At 42.7% G+C, this 21,098-nt stretch overlaps 1 protein-coding gene across 1 annotated transcript in view; it reads left to right on the top strand.

The window, feature by feature from the left end:
* The window catches only part of CENPK (centromere protein K), a 32,499-nt gene extending 11,675 nt beyond the window's left edge, over positions 1 to 20,824 (top strand). Inside the window, exons 5-11 of the mRNA XM_075269936.1 lie at positions 2,568 to 2,640; positions 6,176 to 6,222; positions 10,831 to 10,913; positions 13,245 to 13,343; positions 15,711 to 15,846; positions 17,269 to 17,322; positions 20,608 to 20,824. Coding sequence (XP_075126037.1) covers positions 2,568 to 2,640; positions 6,176 to 6,222; positions 10,831 to 10,913; positions 13,245 to 13,343; positions 15,711 to 15,846; positions 17,269 to 17,322; positions 20,608 to 20,766 — 651 coding nt within the window. The 3' untranslated portion in view covers positions 20,767 to 20,824. The remainder of the gene's footprint in view (positions 1 to 2,567; positions 2,641 to 6,175; positions 6,223 to 10,830; positions 10,914 to 13,244; positions 13,344 to 15,710; positions 15,847 to 17,268; positions 17,323 to 20,607) is intronic.
* The last annotated feature ends 274 nt before the right edge of the window (positions 20,825 to 21,098 follow it).

Here is a 21,098-nt window from a genome sequence, read left to right as displayed (position 1 = left end):
ATTATGTTCATTTGCCTTATGACCTGATTATAGCTCAGTCCCATTCAAGCGAATGGGCTGAGCTGCAATTCCAAGCACAGTAACTGTACAAATGTATGGCACTGTGCTTTATAGGTACCAAAAAGGTAGCAGTGCTCATGAGAATGCTTAAGCCTCTACAAACAGCTGATCAGCCGGGGGTCCAGGTAAGTGACTCCCACTGATTTTTAATTGATGCTTTATCCTAAGGGTTGATCTTCAATTATGTTCTGAAAACCCCCTTTAACAGTAAACGTAGGGTCCCTTGTGCTGGTGGTCTGTACAGGTCCCAGCGGTTGGACCACCACCAATGCAGCAATTATCACCTATCCAGTGAATAGTTAATACATCCTTCTGACTGGTATACACCTCTTAAAGGGAACCTGAACGTTCAAACAACTTTAGATTTTCTGTCAGTATTTGTGACATTAATAAGTACTGTAAGACCCCGGTATCTGCATGGAATAGGTTCCAAGCCTAGCCACTGATACCGCAAACCAGAGCTAACATCAAATACTATTCTGCACAGTGTACAGAGCCAGAAGCGGATGACTCAGTGCTGTTACAGGCCCGGTTACTGCACAGTGTACAAAGCCACCTGCTTTTTACTCTGTACACTCGGCAGAGAACAGTCCTAGGTCACTAAAGGGGTTGTCTAGGATAAAGTGATACTTTAATACTAAACCGAACACCCTCCCCGCCTAACTTACTTAATAAAAAAAAAATGTACATTTGCTCAGTTCGCCAGGGCAGTCGTGTGACCTCCCCAGGCACATTTTCTGGTTTTCCAGTGACGTTCCATTTCCGGAAATGGAACATCACCAATACTACCCCCCTGCCATTATACTTATCTATCTTCGTGTTCTAATCTTCTGGGTATGAAGTGTCAGTTCTGATGGCTCCTACGCAATGCTGGCACTCCGGCTCTATTGCTCAGGCGCCAGCAGACGTGAAGAGGAGAAGCACTCAACGTCGCACGCCAGCGCAGTAGAGCCAGAGTGTTCAGGCGCCAGCACAAGAGAAGAAGGAGCTGATGGCACAGAAGAAAGTGATCTCCAGGACAGGAATAAAGGTAAGTATGATGGGGTGGGCTAAGTTAGTTATTTACATAGGGCCAGTAGTCCATGGGCTAGCTAGAGAAACAGGGAGGGAGTGAGAGGTGGAAGGGGTGAGAGGAGAATCTGAGTGAAGAGCAATGCATCATGGTAGTTTTAGGATATAGAGCAGGAGACTACCCATGTAAACAAATGCAGAGGATACCAGGAGCTACCAGAGCAACCCAGAAATCACTGAAAAACACTGCTAAAGGTGTTTGGGTGCACTTATTAACCCATTAATAACACTTAAAACTCCTTCAGTATAAAGCTTTGCATAACCCCTGCCGCTAACAAGGATTAAGTGAAACTGTGGATACCAGGGATTTAATGTATTTTAATATATTATATTAATGGATTTTGGCTCAATTTTGTGAAATCTACTTCTGTTACTTTCTGTATTCTTTGCCTTATACACTATCTACCAATAAGTATTTGGACACCCATGTAAATGAAGATAACTGCGGTCGTGATGTACGCCACGCCTTCCGCCATTAAATAGGAAACGGCATTGGCATTAGTCGCATGCAAGAGGCGACGAAGTGCAGAGTTGTCCGATTTCGAGAATTGCGTAATTGTGGGGTACCATAGCAATGGTTGATTCCTGAGGGACATAGCAAGCGAACTGAATTACCCAAAATCAACAGTGGCCTATGTGATTACAAATTGGAATGTGGACGGTGATTGTTGGAATGTGCCCCAAGTCGGCAGACCCCCGAAACTGGGAGATAGAGACCGACGAGTGCTGGCCAGAGAAACCGCACCCAACCAATGGCTCACATACACCAGGAGTGTCACCAGGCATCCCGGAGTATTGTGCCGCTCAATACCATCTGTAAGGAAGCATCTGCTGGGTTCTACCAACTATTGGATAGGAATAAATATTGTTTTTCTATTCTACCGCAGGTGTCCAAATACTTATTGGTAGGCAGTGTACCTCTCACTGGCTTATCACCTGGATAGAAGTGAATGGAGCAGCGGTTAAGTAAGCATACTGGAGCTCCATGCAAAAGGAGGCTTTAGGGTGACTTTTGGTCCCACTTTCTCCTGATTGCAGAGGGGCCGGTGATCAGGCCTCCAGCGATCACACACTTCTTCCCTGTCCCGTGGATTGAGGAAAAAGTACCTTAAATAGTGCAACCCATTTAAGCCGGTCATGCGTACAAGGTAGCTGATGTCTGGGTTTACATGGCTTATTATATTTGGGAAAAGAAGAACAAAGGATTGTGCATGTTGTTCTCAATACTCAATCCTTGTTTCCAGCGACATTAGTTTATGGGAGACAATAGTCATTTGGTGGACATACACGTTGCTATTTATTCTAAACACCAGGTGGCGCCATACTTTGTAAGTAAATGCTATAATGCTTCATATGCTATATGCTTTGCATGTTAGTTTAGCATTACTGTCTATTGCTAGGTGATCTGTTCATTACTTGTCCTTGTTTCTTTCTAGCTGTTTCTACTCATGATGAAAGTAAAGGCCCTCACAGCCGAGCATGAGCAATGGCAAGAAACCTCACCTGAAAGTAAGTGTTTCACTACAGAAAAAAAGTATAGTGGGAATGCATAGAATCTGTAAGCCTTTATGTTCTGGCTAGCAATAGTATATCAATTTTGATGCTAATTTCCAGAAATCAGGAAAATTTCAATAATTGCAGTCTATCGTAATGGTGGTCTGAACACTGATCACAATAACAGGGGTCCATTGTACTCCATATAAATAAAGTGACAGGTGGTGCGTTCTCGCTGCAGTGTTATTTATCTGCTGAAGACAATAGAATTAGATGGGGCGACAACATGCGTGCCAGGCCTACCGCTGCATTCGCACTCGTTCCCATGATCAGTGGGGGTATCACTGGTCAGACCCCACCAATCATACATCCTTGGTATAGGGTAGCCATGGGACTAACCTATAAAATTGTACCAGTTGTTGGGGCTTTATATCATCCATGTATTATGTATGGTGCCAATTTTTTCCAAACAGCATCAGGGCACTATCTGGATACAGTGACTACTAGAGCTACAGTGGAGATATTAGTGACTACTGTGAGAGCTGTACGGGGTAGGTGACACTATATTGGCGCTGTATCTGCGCTGGGGTGCTACAGTGACACTAGCATCAGTATTTGGTGATGCACCTGTCATTAGTGTCATCCTGCCTTACATCATATAATGTCCGCTAGCTTAGTCAGGAATATGCTGGACTCTCACATTTGTAATGGGTGCTGAAAACTGATGGCCGTTCATATGCATAGTCTAGTCATGTGTCTGTTGTTGGTCAGACATTGTATAGAAGGAATTGGGTCTGACAAGGATAGAAACTGATCTGTTTCTTTAAACATTTGTTTTTTTCATCCATTAAACAGATGTGATGTAAACGCCCCTGAGATTGAATTTTTTTTTTTTACTTTTTTTTACTTTTTTTTTTTCTACTTTTCTGGTCAGCATTAATTGACTGGAAAGGCCTTAACCTTAAAGCGTTGTCTGACCTGTCAAGAAATTTTAAAAAGGGCCGGTATGGCTTAAAGAGTACCTTTCACCGCCTCCATTAATTCCAGCACAGATTAATTTTTTTTCTCTAGTCCTCACCATTCCCAAGCAACAAGCGCAGGTAGTTTTGGTGCCTGATGTGCTATGTAAGCTCTTTACTATCAGAAGGGATGGTGTCAGGCACGGGGCATGTGATTCAGAGCTCCAATCATTGGCAGCCAGTGTCAGAGCTCAGAATCACACCCCTTGTCTGCTCCTGCCTGACTCTGCCCTCCTGACAGTACAGAGCTTAACTAGCATATCAGGCACCAAAACTAACAGCATTGATCGCTCGGGAATGGTGGGAAAAAATACTGTGTAAGAATCAGTGAATCAGCACCCTATAACAGACGCTAAGAACTGGAGGTAGTGAAAAGTTCTCTTTAAAATTTTCAAAGGAATCATACTCGCCAATACTCCTGGACTGACACTTCCCGATTCCCCTGCCCATGACTACTAAACAAAGGAAATGTGAAATATTTTAGGGCCCGGGAAGTAGAGATACTGGCAGAGGACCTGGGAGTGGTCAGAACTGAAATGGTAGGAGATTGATAAGGCAAATATAGCTTCTTGTTTTTTGTTTTTTAATTTGTGAGAGTGGCTTTATTTATTCATTTTTTTATTTATTTTTTAAGGCATTCTCATGCTTATTTATTTATTTGGACAATCCCTTTAAATAAGCAGCAGAATGACCCAGACTAAGAAATGTAAACAAACATAATGAGGGAAAAAAGCTTCCGCCATGTTTTTATATTCGATTGAATAGGAGCAGGCGGCAGATGGAGGGTCCCCCTTTGCATCAGTCATTCCATCACTATTAAAGTGCATTGCGCTCATCTTATGATGGAGGAGAGCAACAGACTGTAATAACTGTAATGTGATACTACCCTAAGTCTGGGGGGCACAGAGTGGGAATGTTACATGTTTCATGCTGCAGACTTGCAGAAAAAGAAGGAATATTTGAAGCTGCCGTAGTCCCATGTAAAGAGAGAAGTCTGCAGAAAATCTACAAAAATGCACCGTAGGCCGAGGTCACATGTTGCAGAAAAACTGTGTTTTTTGTGCAGACTTTGCTGAAGTTTTTTCAGCCAAAGCCGACTGTAAATATAGCAGAAGGAAGAGGTAGAGGTATATCCTTTATATTTCTCATTCTTTTTGAAGCCACTATTGGTTTTGTCCCAAAAGTGCAGCAAATTCTGTAGCAATGCTGCAATGTGTGGCCTCGGCCTAAAGCGGCTTTCTACTCTAGTCTTAAAGAAGATCTGTCAGTCTCTGACATGCCTGTTTAATACTTCCATTCTCAATTACTTTACATTCACATCTACATAGGAGTCTCCGGCAGATGCTCCACAGAAAACATGGTCAAAGAAGCACAAGTCTCGGACTCCATTGACCAAATTATAGTTAATGGGTCCCTCAGAACACACCGTTGCCTGTCAAAAGACCGTTGCAGAACCAGAATAACAGATACCCCAATGCTATTGTGAACTCTGGAGAATTTTTTATTTTTTATTTTTTCTTTGCAAATTTATATTGCCCCTCTGTTATACCTCCTGGAAATGCATGAATACATTGACAATTGACTGTTACCAGTTGGAGTAGTGTCCCTTAACACTGTCCGGTCAGTGCTGACAGTGTTTTATTGGTAAGGAAAATGAAAAAACCCACTTGTCACTTTATTTATACATTTCCAAGAGGAACAGCAGAGGAATGTCACAGCAGCAGAGTTTTTAACGGGTTATCTGGTTCCTAAGATTGATGGCCTATCCATAGTCATCAATATTAGATACTTGGGGGTCCAATATCCAAGACCCCTACAAATCGCCTGTACCGCTGCACTGCTCACCCGCCATACAAACTGACTTTAGTGGGACAACGCTGCACTTCCTACATGCACTGCTACAGTTTGTATGGCATGTGAGCAGCGCTGCTCTCCTGCGCTGTCTTGGTATCATTGATCTGCAAGGGTCCTGGGCCTTGGACCTCCGCAGATCTAATACTGATGGCCTATCTTGAGGATACCGGATAACCCCTTTAAATAAAGATGCTCCAGAATTATAATTTCATGGGGAATAGAAGTATCTACTAAAACAGACATGTCCGGAGAGGTGACAGCTCCTCTTTAAGTTCCATGTGTGTTTTTATCCTCTGCAGGTCACTTGCTTGTAACGTTTCCATTGCTTCTGATGACCTCATAAATATTTGGAGACAGTAATGGTTTTTATTGAGGCATGGATTACATCAACTTCCACCATCTAAGCGATTGCAAGTGCAAATCACATTAAGCAGTTTTTCCGGGGTCATCACGAAGCAGTGGTTTGGAAAATGGCATGTACCTAGCAGGGGAGAAGCCTCGGCGATTGAGATCCTTAATGGCTTTGTCACGTCCAACGCTGCGGCCGGTGCTGTCATTCTTGGCTCCGCTCGCCGCTCCTGATTTCACAGACAGCGAGGAAATTGAGAAGTCGTCTTCTGTCAATATGTTGCCATGACATCCCAAACATTCACTGCTATTTGTTTTATGTCTCTTAGTAATCTCCAACAACCAGGATATTCTGCTAGCCGCTGGAAAAGAAGAGGTAACCATCTCATTGGATTTCCCATAAGCCGCCTCTTTTATTGGCAGCCTCGCATTAGGAAGGATATGAACCATTTTTTTTTTTGCTGCTAAAATACTTATTGATTAGGTTTTCTTTTCCACAGGATCATTCCTATAAGTAGAGCCTGATGCAGCCCCCTCCCCGCACCCCCCCTGCCGCCTCCACGTAGCGGTCCAGCTGTAAATTACCCAGAAACATACTGTGCTGGCTGACGTCAATGTTGTAGCCGGCTCTGCTGTAACAATGCAACACGACACATTAATGCCGTATTTTCATGAGCTCATGTCACAGTTCATAAAAATACAGTTTGCTTTTATTATCACTGGAAACAACCTGATGAAGCCCGCCACCCGTCACAGGCCATGATATCATGCCGTATATTCACATTCAGCTTTTATTCACTATTACCTAGAGTTACTTGCAGGCGTTGCAGCTGGTAAAGTCCGATTCAGAAGCTCCGGCCCTGGGTATTATGTGTAAAACAGAAGCATCGCCATCCTACTAAGTGAGGACAGATGGGGTGGTGCCCAAAACTATATGGAAAGACACAATCAGATAGATATGCTATGAAATAACAATGCTGGAATATCTTATCTTACAACGTTACATTGTGCTGTTCCTCTGTTGTTGTGCTTGGAAATGTATGAATACAGCGTTACTATTCCCATGGGCAACAGAGCGTGTCCTGACAAAGTCGCCATTCTTTGAGTGTATTTGTATTGTATGTGTATGTTGTATTGGTAATATTCATTTCCAGGAAGAGTTACAGAGGCATAGCACAATGCAGAGATCTAAAAAAATATGTCCTCCCATCCCTGTTGATCAGCTGTCTGAGAAGGAAGTAGAACTTGGAGCACTGTGACCTCCTTAGTAGCAGGTACTGCATCTTACATTTTGCTGTAGTTGTGCCTGGTGCTATGCATTCATCTTCAATGCATTCATCTGAATGGGACGGGGTAGCAGTATGCTGAAGTATGGTGTATAGCCACTACATAGTGTACTGTGACGGCCATATTGAGAACCTGAGTGCCACTTAGGTTTCTGTTCGGGTGCCAGGAGTAGGACCCTTGCTGATCTGATATTGATGACCTATCTTATGGATAGGCCCTCAGAATAAAAATCCAAGAATCCATGTAGGTCTTAATGGGTTAATAGTGCACAGGTGCAAAACTAAAGGGGTTGTTTAGTATTACAACGTGAATTGGGCTAGACTGCAATACAAGACTGACAACATGGTGAGTGGTGGCGCTCTTTCTAAAGAAAAGAATAAAACAGGATTTTTTTTCCCTTCTCCCAACCCGTTAAAGGTTTTTTTTTTAGATAAATGATTGATAATGTATCTTTGGATGTCAATATCAGATTGGTAGGGGGTGTTACTGCCAGGACCCTAGACACTTGTCCTGGGTCCTTGCATATACAGTAGGCAGCAGAGGCAGCAATGCAAGGATTATATTAATGGTACTTTATTTCCATCACAATACTTTAACATTTTAGCCATGTCATCACCGTTCTTCAGTTTGAGCTGCGTCTACTACAGAGATTGAACGCTGTGCCTGAAGAAGGTGTCGATATACCTGAACCTGCGCCGGCCTTTGTCTGTTATAGGGGTTGTATAGGACTAGGAAACCTGGCCGATTTCTTCTTCTCGGGAAGTGACCACATTTGCATTGGTCACATGGCAATGTTACATCTCAGTCCCATTAAAATGAATGAGACTGAACTGCAGCAGGGCCATGTGACCAACAGATATGACATCACTTCAGAGAAAAAGAAGGAAGCCATGTTTTCTACTCCAGCACAACTCCTTTAAAATATGGCGGTGTAAATAAAGTACCATTAAGTTCACAATTAAATTTCGGGGGTATAAGTAGCACCCCGACATATCCTCAATTCCTATGGAGGAGTGGATTGGCCTATAGAACTGCCTTCTTCCCTAGTAGTTTATAACTGAAGGGGTCTCCGCTGCTCGTCCACATTACGTTGTCAGCAGATCCCACTGAAAATAATTTTTTTAATTAAATTTGTTTCTTAATGGGATTGTGAACTGTAGGTGGCGCTGGAGATGGAATAAGATTTCTCGGCAGCGATGATTCGCCCCCCTAATACATCTGGGCTGGGATTGCTCGAGGCTGGTTAGACCTTGGTTTGACCGGTCTCTGGAGTTGGTCCAGTGTCATGAGTCATTACCTAGAAGACTTCTGACATCCTTAATGGGTCTCACCACATCAAACTTAAAAGCTGTATCCCGAAATAGAGCAATAACTAGGTGGCTCCTGACGTCATCCAGAATTCCTATTGTATGGATAATTAGACACGTTTCCTTTTGGTTTATGTACTGCTGACAGATGTCGCCATCTCCATGGTGGATTTATACCGTGCTCAGACTGCAGAGGAAAAGCTGATTATATTTAATTAAACAAACGGACAATTTACTTTGAGTTTTTCCAATATGTTCTGTTCAATTTCCATCCACACCAACTTTTCCTATAGTTGACGGGAGACTTTTTATGAGATCTGTTGTATAACTGCTTTATCATTATCTTCCATTGCCAAATGTTGGCAAGGTCTGGGCACAAGATGCTGTATTAACCCCACGATGCCTGGTTGTGCACTAAAATGGAAGATATGAGGTCAGAGGCTTCATTTGAAGGGCAAAACATATTTGATATGTTTTATATGTTCTAGGTACAGGCACATATAATTGGCTACAGGCATGACTTAGGCCCCGATGCAAAATATGTCATGGGGATCCCACTTACCATTTGCTATCTATAATACTGGTGTCGGCTTATGTTGTCCTTTTGGCCCCCTTAGGATATAGGGCCTATAGCAGTTGTTACCTGCACCCCATTATAGCTACATCCCTGCATATGACCTTGCTTTTAGTAAAAGCTGTTAAAAAAAGGACTTTGATCCCCTCACAAGCAAAACAGAGATGGGCCCTCATGTTGAATTGCTCTGGAGAGAGTTGCATAGCGCCGCTCAATGGTGAAAGGAGGGGTTGTGGAGCAGCTCAATGTACAGTGCTCGGAGCACTTCAATGTGAAGGCCTGCCTCCATAGCACTTGCAGGAGTAGAGGCAGGAGGATCAGAGTTCAACTTTACAAGCTAAAGGTATATGTCACTTCCTTTTCCTTACCTTGACCAAATACCATTAACAATTATGTCGCCATTTAAGGACAAACCCATTCTCCACTCGCAGACTGATAGACCATGGGAGCTGTAGACACAAAACTTTAGATTTTTAAGCTAGCATGCACAGAACCCCAGCCTGACTTCAATAGCATTATGTTAGCATGTTATACAGATGTAGAAGAGTTAACCCGAACTTCTGGTATTGGTTGAACAGCTGTAGCGTCATGTCTTACAGAATACAATAAAAGACAATGTAAAGTTATTGGAAAAATATTGCTCAATGACTTTTCATTGGATTTTGTTCTCTTCGGTGATAAGATATCACACTGCAGTGAGATAACCAGGTTGAGTTAACTCTGCTAGATCTGTATGTGGGTAGATAGATAGATAGGCAGACACACGTGGCCAAAATTGTTGGTACCCCTCGTTTACTGAAAGAAAAACCCACAATGGTCACAGAAATAACTTGAATATGACAAAAGTAATAATAAGCAAACTACATATTGACAAGCCACAAAGCTTCTGGGAGAATGTCCTATGGACAGATGAGACAGAAATCAAAGTTTTTTTCAAGGTACATCAGCTCTAAGTTCACAGATGGAAAAATGAAGCCTATCTTGAAAAGAACACTGTCCCTGCTGTGACACATGGAGGAGGCTCTGTTATGTTCTGGGGCTGCTTTGCTGCATCTGGCACAGGGTGTCTTGAATCTGTGCAGGGTACAATGAAATCTCAAGACTATTAAGGAAATCTAGAGAGAAATGTGCTGCCCAGTGTCAGAAAGCTTGGCCTCAGTCGCAGGTCATGGGTCTTGCAACAGGAAAATGACCCAAAACACACAGCTAAAAACACCCAAGAATGGCTAAGAGGAAAACATTGGACTATTCTGAAGTGGCCTTCTATGAGCCCTGACCTAAATCCTATTGAGCATCTTTGGAAGGAGCTGACACATGCCATCTGGAGAAGGCCGCCTTCAAACCCAAGACACCTGGAGCAGTTTGCTCATGAGGAAGGGGCCAAAATACCTGCTGGGAGGTGCAGAAGTCTCATTGACAGTTACAGGAATCGTTTGATCGCAGCGATTGCCTCAAAAGGTTGTGCAACAAAATATTAAGTTAAGGAAACCGTCATTTCTGTCCAGTTCTGTGTCATGAGTTTTATTTTTCAAAGAAATTCCATTGAAGTGAAAAGCAATGTCTGACTTTCGTTTGTTCATCTTCATAGAATTTTTATGTATTATTAGTTTTGTCAGATTCAAGTTATTTCTGTGACCATTGTGGGTTCTTTCATTAAACGAGGAATACCAACAATTTTGTCCATGTGTGTATATATATATATCCTTGCATGTTATATACTATATATATATATATCCTTGCATGTTATATACTATATGTTGTATATATCCTTGCATGTTATATACTAAGCTATTGTATACCATTTTTCTCTTCATAGTTGCAAATTGTCGACCGAGACCTTGAATTGATGCTTTCTACAGTTCGGGCTGAAAACAAGAAGCTGAAGAGCGACTTGGAAAAGTAAGAGTTCTGTATTGTAGTAATTCTGAGAAAATGAGAATTCTTTGGTTTTCCCCGTAGAAGTCTAAAATGTGTTACAGGCCCCTCAGGCGGGGAGGTTCTCCGGAGAGCAGCCGTGATCTCTGTGGATTCCAGTAGCCTCCTAGGATGATAAATTCTCACTTCTGTGAAATGCTGTGGACATATGGTTAACATACTTTGAACATGGAGCGTATGGATGCTCCTCTTGGCACAGACAGACTTGTATATGAGCCAGGACTAGACGTCACTTACATCAGAAGTGCAATTCTCCATGTGTGGACAGGATTTAATTACAGAAGTTCTATGGTGTGTCCTGTCAGACTGTACAAGCTTTCTCCAGTGTATTTCAGTGTCAGATCCACTGAACGTTACATTGCTCACATGGTTTTACCAGCATCAATGTTCTGAAATGGAAAGGACAGATACTGAGAATGGAAATTTTGCACTGGGTGGAAAATCTTCAGTTTTATCAGTAGTATCTGAGGTTTAGCAAAATCTCATCCACACAATATCAGAAACATCTGCATAGAATCTGGACAGAAACTGACCTGTGGTCTGGATTTAAAGGGGTTTTGCCATCTTAGCAACAACCCAAGATAGAAAATAAGTTACGAATCAGTGCAGATCTGACCGCTGAACCCTCTCTCCAGTCACGAGAATAGGGGCGTTTTTGCTCGTCATTTTGAATGGAGTGGTGGTCATTCATTTCAATGGGACTGGCAGAGGTAGCCGAACGCTGTACTTTGGCTTTATCTAGCAGTCCCATAGAAATGAATGAAGCAGCGGTGCACTTGTCCAACCACTGCTCCATTCAGACCTGATATAAAAACACCACCAGTCTCATAATTGTGGGGACCCCAGCAGTCAGACCACCACTCATATGCAACTTATCCCATGTACACAGTTGCTAAGGTGGCAAAACCCCTTTACATACTGTATATTGTTAATGTACTCAGCAAACCTGCAACCTATTCCACATGTAAAACACGCTCATTTTGCAGTGAAATCTGCTACAGATATTTTCTGAGGATATATGTCCACAATGTATGGATGCAAGGTAGATTGTAGGTAGACAATTCAGTGTGTCACTGTAGCAGCATGGAGTCTCGTGTTATGTGTATGGGGGCTTTAGTCTGCGCCCATGTATACTATGTTGCATCATAGATCATTCCTAATGATATTAATAAGGTGACTGACCAACTTTCACCCAGTGAAAGAAAATAAGTTGGGTATATTTCCTTTTTACTTTTCAAGTAATCCACATTTGATAGGGCTCTGGAGAGCTCAGTCCACTCTTTTGGGGCTGCAGCTTCTTTGTGTTGACTTGACTTCACCTCAATGTACCTGGGGTAGGTACCTTGCCATCGAGGGGTCTTGCTTTAAAATGTTTTTGTACTTACCAACCTCCGTGGTCAAAATGATCACTGACCCAAGATGTGGTTATAGTATCGAGGGAGCCGTACACATATGCCTGCCACTTCATTTAGTGTCATTCTCAATGTGACTAATGGGCAAGCAACTTGAATGGGTCTGCGCTGCAATCAGACTATGTGGCCGATGAACATGACGTCACATGGTCCATTGAGCAGAAATAGTGCTCATGGAGCACCAATGTGGCTTCGGACAGATGATCCACTTGGGGCCTGAGTTGTGGACCTCCACTGATCTGTGATGGCCTGTCCAAAGGATGGGTTATTAATCTCATAAGCCCAGAAAACCCCATTTTAAATAAGTTAGTGAAGGTATCCGGACACTGGTTAAGTAAAACTTCTTACTATTGCCCTAAGTATCTTTTGTTAGAACTCTGCATTTTGCCATTCCTTTGTTGTACCTCCTGGCAATTTATTAAGTGTTGTCATTACCCATGAATATGTAACAACACATTATGACATTGTCTAATCATCACTACTAGGGACACGGCCTATTGACAAGACAAATGTAGTCATTAGAGATGAGTGAACACTGTTCGGAACAGCCGTTCTGAACAGCACGCTCCCATAGAAATGAATGGAAGCGGCCGACACGCGGGGGGTTAAGTGGCCGGCCGCCGGCAAAGTCAGCGTCACAGGTGCTTCCATTCATTTCAATGGGAGCGTGCTGTTCGGATCGGCTGATCCGAACAGTGTTCGCTCATCTCTAGTAGTCATATATTTCCAAAATGAATAGCAGGTGGGCAGCGCAGTGCAGTGTATTCAACCATGATGCTGCAGAATTGTTATTTCATGGAGAATGCAGAGATTTATTACAATAGAAATGGAAACACAAGAAATGGTATTAATATGAGATAAACTTTCCTTTAATTTTTCTTAGAGAGCAACGCTGGTTGGAGGAACAGGAGGAAGTATTGGAAACGCTGAAAGTAAAGCTACAGGAAGTCAAAGATCAGAGTGAAAATATTTCTGAGAAAAGGTATTTGCTGACGATATCTTAATCTTGGCCAATTTATAGGTTTTTTGCTCTTCTTCATCTTTTCTATTCAGCATTATTATGTACATGTATGTACAGTATGGGGCAGATTTATTAAAATTTTTGCATTGTACAAATGGGCCTGACTGGAAATTTGTGATTTTTGAAGTGGCTTCAGCCTTGTCATAAATCACCTGTATGTGCTAGGGCTAGATTGGAAATCTACACCAGTTGGGAACTGTTTGTTTTGGTACCGTGTTAGCCAGTGGTTATAAAATATAAAAAACAAAAAAACTTTGCAAGTCTTCAGTAGGTGATACCTTTTTTAATGGCTAACTCATAATGATGACAGAATATGATGTTTCGAAGCTTCCTCTGAGCTTCTTCTTCAGATATAACTAAAAACACCTTCTAGAGGCTGCATATTTATAACTGGACCCCTACCCCTGTGTCCAGTTATAAATATGCAGCCTCTAGAAGGTGTTTTTAGTTATATCTGAAGAAGGAGCTCAGAGGAAGCTTCGAAACGTCATTTTCTGTCATCATTATGAGTTAGCCATTAAAAAAGGTATCACCTACTGAAGACTTGCAAAGTTTTTTTGTTTTTTACAGTTGGGAACTTGCATAGATTTGCATCATGAATATATTGGAACAAGGCACTCTGCCTGCATTTGCACAATGTGGCGGGTCTGTGGTACTTGTTTAGTGCAGGAAAGGACCTTGCGCCAAATGTGCACCACGATATCGTCCCTCGATGCTTAGTTTTCTGGATTGATAATTTCCCCCTTCGGTCTTATATTTACTATACCTACTAGCCACATACGGATATTTGCCACAACATGAAAATAGATCCAGAATCACAGCTATCTCTCACCATTTTTTGTACTGAATCAGCTCCCTTCACTTCAAAGTGCAAACTCTTTGACACACCGACTTTTATGTGAAATTGGAAATCTCAACAACGTGACAGCTACAGCTGACTTGAGGATCCTACACATCAGCGGATGACGTCCTCCACTTCTCCTCTTACACAATAGGGCGCAGTTACTAATCTTGACTAATAGGCAATGTAATCTTAGACTAAACAGTCTAAAAATGCGCCAGATTTATCATAGTGGGTCATGCTGTATCATAAATCTGGCAATAAATCTTTGTCTCAGTGTATATTGCCTATTGATTGGGTTACTTTATGCTAAAAAGTAGGCCAACATTTTGGTTCACCTTGAACAATCTTAAGCCACGTCCATTTGTAGTAAGCCATTGCAATATATTGCATTTTCTTCTCCCAGAATTCCCAGTAGAGCATGTATGGTTTGTAAGACTCTACATACTAAAAGGTGGCCAGCAAATGCAATCTCCCTAAGGAGGCCTAGTACCTCTTTTGACTCATGTGACTTCTCACCCACTCAAGCCATTGCCCTGCTTCAAACTGATGGGAAGCAATGACCTCAGGACAGCTGTCTGCAGATTGATCTCTCTTACTTTTGGTTTGGCTTTGCTTTAATCTCAGACTAAGTTTCTTAGAAAAGCAAACATTGACCTATTGCAGGGGTACGCAACTACTTTTAGCAAAGATCCACTGACTCGGGTCTGCCATCTGATGAAGGTCCGAGCTCAACTTGTCCAATATATACATATGCTAAGGTAGGCCTCTAAACCCACCCAGAGCTGCCCTTTCCCATTAGACACACTGTTTGTTCCATAATAATGACTTTCTCTATGTAAAATACTATGATGAAGCCTCCTTGCTGCCACCACACAGTATAATGCCCTGTTGTGTTCCTATATGGTATAATGGGATCTTAGATGACTTCACATGGTATAATGCCCTATTGGTGCACCACACGCAGTATAATGTCTCCATACTACCCATGCACGGTATAGTGGCCCCCACACAATATAATGACTCATTAGTTCAGTCCACACACTATAGTGCCCCATCCTCAGTATAATGTCCTTACTCTAATGCTACTATATATCATAATGCAATACACAATACAATATCCCTGTAGTACCCCCACTGGAGGCACAGGGGATCTGCTGGAAACCCGCCCTGCTCCTGGAGACACTGCCATCAGTAAGAAGAAAACCTAAGCATCTGACTGCTGTCTCTTTATCTCAGATTAGTCACATATGGCTGATAACTAACTACACAGTGAAAGGCGAGAAGCTGTCGTTTAGCTTTAGGGTCCCTTTAAATACAGTGTAATGTTTATAAAACCATAGAAGTGGGTGTAAGTTGTGTAAGCCTTCTCGACCTCCACGAAATGACGGTAATGTAGACTTTGCTCACTTTGCGAGATCCTCTTTTTACATATTAATAACGAAAATTACTAATTCTCTCAATGTTATTTATTGTCTTCCTCAAAGTGCATTTCAAGACCTGAAAAATAAACTGAAGAAATTGAAAGCCTATAGACAAGAACTGTTATCGGCGTTTGGAGAGTTCTTAGAGGACCACTTTCCTCTTCCTGAGGAGCATGAAAGGAGTGCCAAGAAGAAAAAGGTATTTCTGGAACACTCTAGGCCTCTGCATTGACCTCTATAGTTAGCCTGTAGACATCACGTTGCCTGCTTACACTTAGGACCCCCTTTCCATGCACCATAAGGAAGGGCCTCTTATTAGGACATTAGGAGCATGTCCTGTTCTGGCCATGTATTATCTGGTCAGCCATGTAATACTACATTTCTCCTCTAGAGGCAATTGAATGGGAAATGGCTGGCAGGGGTCTTCTCTCAAAATTCACTATTTTTCCTGAGAGTGGGACTAAGGGTGACCAGCTGATCATTCAGTTGTGGTTCCATTTTGAAAGGGGTTTTCTGATGGAACAGCTTTTACATTGTAAAATTGCAGGAGCTGGGTATCCATGATCTCAGGGCTGTGGAGTCGATAGGCCAAACCACCAACTTCGACTCCTCTATTTTTCCACTGCTCTGACTCCAACTCCTTCATAATTGGCTGACAGCAAAGGTCTTCTAATTCATTAAAAAGCCAGTGATTGAACTCCATTGAAATTAAATATGTAATGAACTATGTATCTAATTATACACTATTAATAATTGTATAGTGTAACTTTTTTATCATCTCCAACTCCACAGCCTTGCCTAATCTGTTACTAAAATTGCCCTCTCGATGGATGTGAAAATGACAATAATGTGACAGTGACATACCTCCCAACTTTCAAAGGATAGAAAGAGGGACAGAATGTGCGCCATTTAGCCCTACCCGCTATTTGACTTTGCCCATTCCCATTAATTTCTGTTTGTGCCCCCACACCGTATAATGCTCCTAAAGTCACCCTATGGGATGATCAGTATCATTTCTTCCTCCATTCTCTCCCACAGAATAATTTTCCCCTCCTGTTGCCTCCAGTGTAATGTCTACCTGCAGCTGCCCCCACAATTTAAAATCCCCCTCCTGTTACCCCCTGACAGTGTTATGTCCCTCTCCTAACAAACAAAAATAAAAGGACACTAATACTCACCTCTCCTCACTCCCCTGCTGTTTTATCAGCTGTCTCTGGTCTGCAGCCTTCAGGGAGCTGCAGGCTCAGTATGAGTGATGTCATCACATGGCGCCTACAGCTCCCAGAGAAGAAACTGGAAGAATGGTGAAGCAGAGAGCAAACTGCTCCCCGCATTATCACTGTATGCAACTCATCTGCATCCGGAGAAGATGAGGATGAGATAAAGCTGGGACATACCTCTAGCCAACTGTCGCAGCGGGATAGGACCGGGAATCCGGGTCTGTCCTGCTGAATTTGGGACGGTTGGGAGATATGTACTGATGTTTGGATATTGCTTTTCATGCCACTCCCTGACATACAAGAGTGAATTCACCAAAAGAACCTATGCTAAATATTACCTTCCTAGTAGGAATATGTAAATTATGACATTTAATGCCATGTCTCTTTTAAAATATTTTTAGGGTGTCTCTGAAGAGCCTCCTGTCCAATGGATACGTCTACATATTATTTTAGAGGTAAATTCAAATATTGTATTACTAAAACTTACTTCTACTTTCTACAGTCAGACATAAAGGGGAATTCATCAAGACTGGGATCACATATGCCATTCCTGATAAGCTGTGCACTGGGGTTATTTCCATGGAATTTATTAATTGATTTATTTATTAATTTATTACCCTCTTTAAGGGGTTCTCCAAAACAGATATTGAAGGTCTATCCTTAGCACAAGTGTTCAAGCACGGTGTATGAAGCTGGAAGTGACAGGCCCTGTGTGCTAGTAGTGACTGTGTATGCTATTGCTGTTCAGCTCCCATTTAAGGGGTTGGAGCAAGTTATGAAATTAAGGTGGGTTTACACCAGCGCCCAATCTCCGTTTTGAGGTTTCCATCTTCTGCCGACAGGCGGTCAGTGTCCGCCTGTGAGCGTTTTGTGATCTCTGCGGCAAAACTTTTTTTTTCAACCGTACACAAGACGCTCATGGGCGGACACTTTGCAAACCCATTCAAATGAACAGGTTTGAAAACTGCCTGCCGGTTTGCGTCTCCTGTCCAGTTTCTCGGACAGGAAACGGAAAGCGGGCGCAGGTGTGAACCCGCCCTTATCCCTATTTATAGGTTAAGGGATAAATTCCTGATCGGTGGGAGTCTCAGCTGTCAAACTACCATCAATCCAGAGAATGGGCCTCCAGTACTCCTGTCCTGATCAGTCCCAAAGAGCCATTGCAGGAATAATGGGGTCTGATCATGAAGTTATTCCTTATCCTATCAATACGGGATAAATGCATAACTTGATAAAATCTCTTTAAAGTGAATGGGAGCTGAGCTGCGGTCAGTCTATTGAAGGATATGAAGGCTGTAGTTTTGGGACTGATGGGTCTGATCCATTGTAGGGTACAAAACATAGGACATTCATAAGAACAGGCCATTTTGTAGTGTAAACTGATGCCTTAGGCCCTATTTATACTGCCTCCTAGTGGCCAAGTCTATACCCATGGTGCTAGTTCTCCAAGTGAACACAACGAGAAAAGGATTTTACGGTGCGTACAAAAAATCCCATTATTATGAGCAGAGCAGATAAAACATGTCAGGAGAAGTGACAGGTCCTACAAGTGCTGTAGAGACCCATAGGGCAGATTACTGATGGTTTCCATGTAAGGGCTCGTTCACATCAGCGTTCTCCTCTCCGTAGTTCAGGTTTCCGTTTCCTGCCTAAAACAGAGGCAGGATACGGAAACCTGCAGGAGGCTTTCTCACCCATTCATTTGAATGGGTGAGAAAGCTGTCCGGCCGTGAGCGGCGGTGAGCGTTTTATGCTCTCCGCTGCAAAACCGGGTTTTATAATCCGGACACAGAGTCAGACATGCAGTACTCTGTGTCCGGATTAAAAAATCCGGTTTCGCGGCGGAGAGCATAAAACGCTCACCGCCGCTCACGGCCGGACGCGGTCTGAGCTTTCCGACTTCTGGCATGCAGAAGGCGGACAGGTGAACGCTAGTGTGAACCTAGCATAATAGTGTCTTTTAAATACAGCATAGTAAGTATACACTATACAAGATTATAGTAGTAGGGTTTCCATCAGTTATCCATTCTCGCCCACATGACCTATAATAGTCCCATAAAATTTCCGTTTGGTCTTAGTGTATTGTGTAGAATCATTGGCTGCTTCTTCATGGATACTAACTAGTGGGTCACCGTGACCTGACTGAGATACGACTGACAAGTCTATTAACAAAAGATCTTAAATAATGTGTAATCTCTCATCCGCCAAGGGAAAGCTATTTTATGAGGCAGTAATTCAGAACCAATTCATTGCTGGTAAACATGTTCCCTATGGGAAGGGCAAAATTCACAGTCACCGTTAGCTCTGCATGCCTGACCATAGACTATTTGGGTACGTTCACACATAGGAATCTTCCTTCCATTGTGGAATATGTCAGCATCTTGCTCGATCTTGCTGCAGATTCCGCCGCTCAGGAGTCCCTGCCGATTAGGCCCATTTACCTGATGTATATCCTCCAAGTAGTTTGTCAGACCTGAGACAATGTAGAGATTACAAAGAGAAGATTTTATCATACAGTTAAGGGTTCATGCACATGATCAGGATTTACATGCAGAAAACCTAGAGTGAGATCTGCATCGAAAATACATACCCACTGGCATAGATTTCGGTGCAGGTATGCACACATATACATGTGGATATTGAAGCCATATTTAAAAAAAACTTGTACTGAAAAGGTAAATTAATTTCATGCTGTGGATTTTAAAATTCACATTATTGGTCAATTTCCACACTGACAAAAAAAGCATCAAGTGTATGAGAAATAGAATTTTTGATTGACTTTATTGCCAATGGTTTACCGTGTGGATTTTCTGCATTGAAATCCATGTACAAGATCACAATCTGTTGACCGATCCTGACTGAACGTGGCAGGTCCAGCTGACCTACATTTAATGTCTATGTATGGCCACATACAGATCCTCCTTCCCTTCAGGTCTATAGACTTGCTCTGAAAATGGGCTTATGCTTAAAGAGGACCTTTCATGAGATTGGGCACAGGCAGTTCCATATACTGCTGGAAAGCTGACAGTGCGCTGAGTTCATCTGTGCCCCAGGTAAAGTGCTATCAGTCCCAGTACCGTAGCGCTTTACAGTCAGAAGGGCGTTCCTGACAGTCTGTCAGGAACGTCCTTCTCCACAGCAGCGCCTATAGCGCTGTACTGTGTGAGCGGAAAGTAACGCCCCCCTCCCCTCCTGATAATACTCGTCTATGGACAGCGATAGGCGCTGCTGTGGAGAAGGACATTCCTGACTGACTGTCAGAAACCCCCTTCTGACTGTAAAGCGCTACGGTACTGGTACCGATAGCGCTTTACCCGGGGCACAGATCGGGAAAGCCAATAGTGCGCTGAATTCAGCGCACTGTCGGCTTTCCAGCAGTATATGGAACTGCCTGTGCCCAATCTGATGAAAGGTCCTCTTTAAAGGGGTTGTCCAGGATGCCCTATGCTGTATGTGACTGCTGATGCCATTTGTTGGCCTCAATGGTAGCTGGAAAGGACCCAGTGACGTCACTCACCAATGTCTCCAGGTCTTTTCCTGTGGCTGCTGATTCTACTGATCGGCCTCAGCAGTCTCGCGCCGCGCAGGACTACCTGCAGGGAAGGCATGGCATGCGTCAGAGCCAGAGCGCCAGGGACTGGTGATTCTTCTCTGGCCTCCTCAGTGATTTGTGTATTTCCTGGACAACCTCTTTAATGTAAAATATCTGAATAATTGTTTTCCCCCTTTTTACTTTTTAGACCTTGATCAACCAGCTCATGAACACCCCCAATGACCCCTACATCATAGTAAAGGACGAGTACTGGCCGCCTTACATCGAGTTATTGCTCCGTTATGGAATCGCATTGCGGCATCCAGCCGATGCAAAGCGAATACGCCTGGAGGCTTTTCACCAATGAACTTTAATATTTTACAGACTTTATTTTTATAGCACAAGCGACTTCCTTTAACTATTTTAACACCAAACGTTTTTCAGATTTCAGTTATTTTTATCGAGAAATTTTAACCTGTATTTGTGACATTTTAATGTAAAATAAATGTGAGCCCTTTAAATTTTGGTTTATATATCACAATATACAGACAGGTATAGCAACGACCAAATCGTGATATGAGGATTTCTGCACTACCTGTTTTTGTATCTAAAGAGCTATACCAGGGCAAAAGATCATGTCAATGTGACTAAAGTTGTGGTACCTTAATTGGAAAATTCTTTTGGGTGCTAAGATGCCAA

Source organism: Leptodactylus fuscus, chromosome 1 (assembly GCF_031893055.1).
Source record: "Leptodactylus fuscus isolate aLepFus1 chromosome 1, aLepFus1.hap2, whole genome shotgun sequence".
Taxonomy (NCBI): domain Eukaryota; kingdom Metazoa; phylum Chordata; class Amphibia; order Anura; family Leptodactylidae; genus Leptodactylus; species Leptodactylus fuscus.
Note: the sequence above shows the minus strand (reverse complement) of the source record. Positions and strands in the feature narration are given on the sequence as shown.